The sequence below is a fragment of the Cebus imitator genome, unplaced genomic scaffold (genome assembly GCF_001604975.1).
Source record: "Cebus imitator isolate Cc_AM_T3 unplaced genomic scaffold, Cebus_imitator-1.0 Scaffold489, whole genome shotgun sequence".
NCBI lineage: Eukaryota > Metazoa > Chordata > Mammalia > Primates > Cebidae > Cebus > Cebus imitator.
This window is the reverse complement of record NW_016107804.1, coordinates 144,603-150,012: the sequence shown is the minus strand read 5'-3', so window position 1 is coordinate 150,012 and position 5,410 is coordinate 144,603. Positions and strand designations below refer to the sequence as shown.

At 39.0% G+C, this 5,410-nt stretch overlaps 1 protein-coding gene and 1 non-coding gene across 3 annotated transcripts in view; one reads left to right on the top strand and one right to left on the bottom strand.

Annotated features, from left to right (window-relative positions):
- RBM27 (RNA binding motif protein 27) overlaps window positions 1–5,410 on the bottom strand; it is an 83,209-nt gene that overhangs the window by 45,638 nt on the left and 32,161 nt on the right. For both annotated transcript variants that reach the window (XM_017513230.2, XM_017513231.1), the window contains exon 8: window positions 2,345–2,479. In XM_017513230.2, the coding sequence (XP_017368719.1) occupies window positions 2,345–2,479 (135 nt within the window). The remainder of the gene's footprint in view (window positions 1–2,344; window positions 2,480–5,410) is intronic.
- Window positions 1,091–1,227, top strand: LOC119468764. Its single transcript, XR_005197524.1, has one exon. It is a non-coding gene; the product is annotated as a small nucleolar RNA SNORA2/SNORA34 family (small nucleolar RNA).

Below are 5,410 nucleotides of genomic sequence, written 5' to 3'. Positions count from 1 at the left end.
GCACATGCCTGTGGTCCCAGCTATTTGGGAGGCTGAAGTGGAAGGATGACTTAACCCGGAAGGTTGAGGCTGCAGTGAGCGAAGACGGCACCATTGCACTCCAGCCCGGGCAACAGAGTGAGACCGCCTCAAAAAAAAAAAAAAAAGTCTAGGTGCAGTGGCTCACATCTGTAATCCCAGGACTTTGCAAGGCCAAGGAAGCCAGAGCACTTGAGGCCAGGAGTTTGAGACCTAGCCAACATGACAAAACCCTCTCTACTAAAAATACAAAAAAATTAGCTGGGCATATTGACACATATCTGTAATCCCAGCTACTTGGGAGGCTGAGGCACAAGAATTGCTTGAACCCATGAGGCAGAGGTTGCAGGGGGCTGAGATTATACCACTGCACTTCAGCCTGGGTGACAGAGCAAGACTTTGTCTCAAAAAAAAAAAGAGTTAGAAGCCCTAGAGAGGGGTTTGTCGATGGTTCAGAAAGAAATGGTAGCCACTGGAAAGTTCTTATAAGGAACTTTCACGGTTGGTTTTCTCAGGAATATTAGCTTAGTAGCATTATGTGGTATGACTTAGGGAAGTTAAAAATAAAACATAATGGTGTCAAGTAGACTACAGTAATAATCCAAATGTGAGGTCATCTAGTGTGGATGAAGGCAGAGGCCATATAAGAAATAGAAAGGGATACTTCAAAGAAAGAAATAATTTTTCATTAACTAGATGTAAAAAAGCAAAGCAGTAAGTCAGTCCTGTGAAAGTTTCCATTCTAGATAATTAGGTGGGTGTTATTCCATTGAGAAAAACAGGGATGGTGGAAGTTAATAGGTTCGATTTCAGAGAGTTTGAAATTCTCAGGAGACAATAATAGCTTCAATAATATAATAAAGAATCCTTATAGCTTACTAGTGGGTAGGTACTTTTTTAGTTGCTTTAGATGTATTAATTTATTCCTCAAAACAACCTTAATGAGGTAATATTATTCCCATTTTAAAGAGGAAATTGAGCTACAGAGAGGCTAAGCAACTTGCTCAAGGTCACAAAGACAGTAAATGATAAAACCAGGATTTGAAAATAAAAAAAATTTAAGAATAAAAAATTGGCCCTGAATCATGGCGAGCAGTTTGCTGAAGCTGTTGGTTTCATGCAGGAGCCTAAAGAATTATCTTTCTATGGTCTGTTGGCCATTTTATAACTTCGGAAATGTAGTGATCAATTCATTAGAAAGAAACATGAGTCATTTAAGGGAAAAACAAAACAAAACAAAAATAAAACTAGGATTTGAAACCGGGCTTAACCAGTCTGCTGAATTGCCTCTCCAAGACATAAAAGAGATGCAGAAATGTTTAGGATGCAAAACCAAATTTATGATGAATATAGTTACATAAAAGATGAACATATCCATTAAGTTACCTGTCCTTGGGGAAAAAAAAAAAAAATCTTCTAATTTAACATTTTTAATACAACTACCTTTTTAAAAAACGTTTTTGAAGAAAGGAATTTTTTAAAGCTTTAGTCAACAATAACACCTAAGAAATAAAAGAGAATTTTAGGGTTCAAGAAAAATGTATTATTACAATCAAACATGAATGTTACAAACAGCCTAAACACAGAACATTACAATTTAAATGATGCTATCTTCATTTCCGTATGCAAGTTAATTATTAGGCATATTTAGCCCAATCTTTTATATACTTCTTAAGATATAAGTCTTGTTTTAGAAAATCAATCAGATAAACAATTCTTTTTAAAAGCTTCAAAATAAATTTCCTTTAGAAGAGACTTGATATTAGGCTGGTCATGGTGGTTCACACCTGTAATCCCAGCACTTTGGTAGGCCGAGGCAGGCAGATCACCTGAGTCAGGAGTTCAAGACCAGCCTGGCCAACACAGTGAAACCCCATCTCTACTAAAAATACAAAAATTAGTTGGGCATGGTGGCAAATGCCTCTAGTCACAGTTACTTAGGAGAATCAGGAGAATCACTGAGGCAGGAGAATCACTTGAAACTGGAAGGTGGAGGCTGCAATGAGCCAAGACTGTGCCACTGCCCTCCAGCCTGGGTGACAGAGTGAGACTCCATCTCAAAAAAATAAAAAGTAGAGACTAAATGTTGCTACTCTATGGCAAAGTAAAATTCTCCAAAACAGAAAGCCTTGCCTTTCTCTCCCATATCACATGAAATTAAAATATGGCTATATAGCATAAACACACAATAAACTGTATTGCGAATACAACTTTTAGAATCCGTAAGAACAAAAACTATTTACAATTTTTTAAAGGGTAATACTGATATGAGACAACTTGGCTTTTCTATACCCTGTCAATTTTAAGTCAAACAACATGCACTTACGTTCTGATACTGTGTAAAGGAGGTTCTGGGGTAAAGGAGGAGGTAGTCTTGTTCCCACTGATGCAAGATTGGGCACTGCACTTGTCCCAGGCTGGTCACGGCTGTTTATCAAGCTTGATTGTGTTATGGGTGGTCCTACAGATAACAAAAAGTAAAAAGTACAGCATTAATATTTCCTAATAAAAGTGCCATTCTAGGCCGGGCATGGTGGCTCATGCCTGTAATTCCAGCACTTTGAGAGGCCAAGGCAGGCAGACCACTTGAGGTCAGAAGTTTGAGACTAGCTTGACCAACATGGTGAAACCCTGTCTCTATTAAAAGTACAAAAATAAGCTGTGTGTGGTGGCGCACACCTGTAATCCTAGCAACTTGGGAGGCTGAGGCAGAAGAATCACTTGAACCTGGGAGGTGGAGGCTGCAGTGAGCCGAGATCATACCATTGCACTCCAACCTGCGCAACAGAGCAAGACTTCATCTTAAAAAAAAACAAACCTTACTAGTACTAACTTGGATGCTCATATTTAAAATACCTAATTTGGCTCTGAAAAGAACTAAGGAATTTGATATATGCAAGCTTAAGCACTGTGAGTTGTATAATTCATTAAATGAACATTCCTAGTTCTAGAACAGGCAAAACTAATCTAGGGTGAAAAAAGGCAGGACTGGTTGCCTCTATGGGTGAAGGTGAAGAATGGCTAAGAAGAGGCTTCCAGAAACTTTCTAAGGTGATGGTAAAGTTCTACAGAATTCAAGCTAATGATAAGCATGTTTAAGTGTACTGATGTCTACAACATATTGCGAAAATCATCGAAAGTAAAAATGGAGAAATGGAAAGACGTGCTAACATAAATATAGTAAAATGCTAAGTGTAGAACCTAGATGGTAAGTACACAAGTACAATTCCTGCAACTTTTCTGTTTGCTTCAAACTTTTCATAGTAAAACATCAGCGGAAATAGTATTCTTGAATTTAATTTTTAAATAAATTATGTTCCACAGTGAGATAATGTTATTTATTTTAGAGTTTCTATATATAAAATGATGTTGCTTTATCTGGGAAATAAAATCTCAGCTTGAGCTTCACAATTATACTGTTTATGTGATAACATTAAAAATATTCATATACGGCCTGGGCACAGTGGCTCACGCCTGTAATCCCAGAACTTTGGGAAGCTGAGGCAGGCGAACTGCTTGAGCCCAGGAGTTCAAGACTAGCCTGAGCAACATAGTGAACCCTGTCTCTACAAAAAAGTTCAAAAAAATTTAGCCAGGCATGGTGGCACATGCCAGTAGTCCCAGCTACTCAGGAGGCTGAGGTGGGAGGATCCTTTTAAGCCTGGGAGGTGGAGGTTGCAGTAAGTCGTGAGCCAAGATCTCCCCACTGCACTCTAGCCTAGGGAACAGAGTAAGATCTTGTCTGAAAAAGAAAATAAAAGAAAAAAATCACAAATGCCAAGTTAAAATACACATATATATATATGTATTTCTATAGGCCAAACATACACATTAAATCCCTCCAAACATTTACCAACTTTAATAATAAAACATATTCTTCTTTATTTTTATTTGAGACAAGGTCTTGTTCTGTCACCCAGGCTGCAGTGCAGTCAGGCCATCACAGCTCACTGCAGCCTCAACCTCCTGGGCTCAAGCAATCCTCCTGCACCAGCCTTCCAAGCAGCTGGGACTACAGGCACATGCCAACATGCCTGGCTAATTTTTGTATTTTTTGCAAAGGTGGGGTTTTTCGCCATGTTGTCCAGGCTGGTCTCAAACTCATGACCTCAAGTGATCCACCAGCCTCAGGATCCCAAAATGTTGAGATTACCATTGTGCCTGGCCATGAAATGTATATTCTACAGAATACTTTATGCCAGGGAAGCTCAGGATCATGCTATACTATTTTTGCAATTTCTTAATTATAATTCTATAATTGTGTCTGTAATTATTTCAAAATAAAATGTTAAAAAGTAAAGAAATTCATCAAAAGTACTGCTTAGATGAAAGAAAATTATGAACGCCAGGATTCGAAAAAAAAAAAAAAAAAGTACTGCTTAGATAAACTGAATAGCAATATTTTTAAAAATAATAATTTGCCTTTATTTAATTATTTATTTTTGAGACAGGGTCTGGCTCTGTCACCTAGGCTAGTGTGGAGTGGTACAATCTCAGCTCACTGTAACCTCAGCCTCCCAGGCTCAAGCCATCCTCCAATCTTAGCATCCCAAGTAGCTGGGACTACAGCCATACCCCTCCATGCCTGGCTAATTTTTCTATTTTTTTGTAGAGATGGGGTTTCACCATCTTGCCCAGGCTGAACTCAAATTTCAGGGTTCAAGCAATCCACCTAACTCAGATCCCAAAAAGATGCTGGGATTACAAACATGAGCCACCATGCCCAGCCTAATTTGCCATCTTTTAAAGTTAAATGTCTCCAAGTAGATACAATTTTTTTTTTTTTTTTTGAGAAGGAGTCTCACTCCAGCCCAGACTGAAGTGCAGTGGAGCGATCTTGGCTCACTGCAATCTCTGCCTCGCAGGTTCAAGCAATTCTCCTGCTTCAGCCTCCTGAGTAGCTGGGATTACAGGGGAACACCACCACGTCCAGCTAATTTTTATATTTTTAGTAGAGACAGGGTTTTACTATGTGGGTCAGACTGGTCTGCTGACCTCGTGATCCACCTGCCTCAGCCTCCCAAAGTGCTGGGATTACAGGTGTCAGCCCCCATGCCCAGTCGATACATACTTTTGCATACGTGAAAACAATTCATAATTCCATATGGGAAAAAATTACTTTTTAAAAATTTAGTCTTATTTCTATTTCTACTATGTTGGCAACTGTTAATAACGCTTTTTAAATGACCATTTTAAAACGTTCTTACTCTTAATTTTGGTGGATGTGATAATGGCATATTGATTTTTTTTTTTTTAAATAACAAAAAGTCCTGCCGGGCGCGGTGGCTCACGCCTGTAATCCCAGCACTTTGGGAGGCCGAGGCGGGTGGATCAACGAGGTCAAGAGATCGAGACCATCCTGGTCAACACGGTGAAACCCCGTCTCTACTAA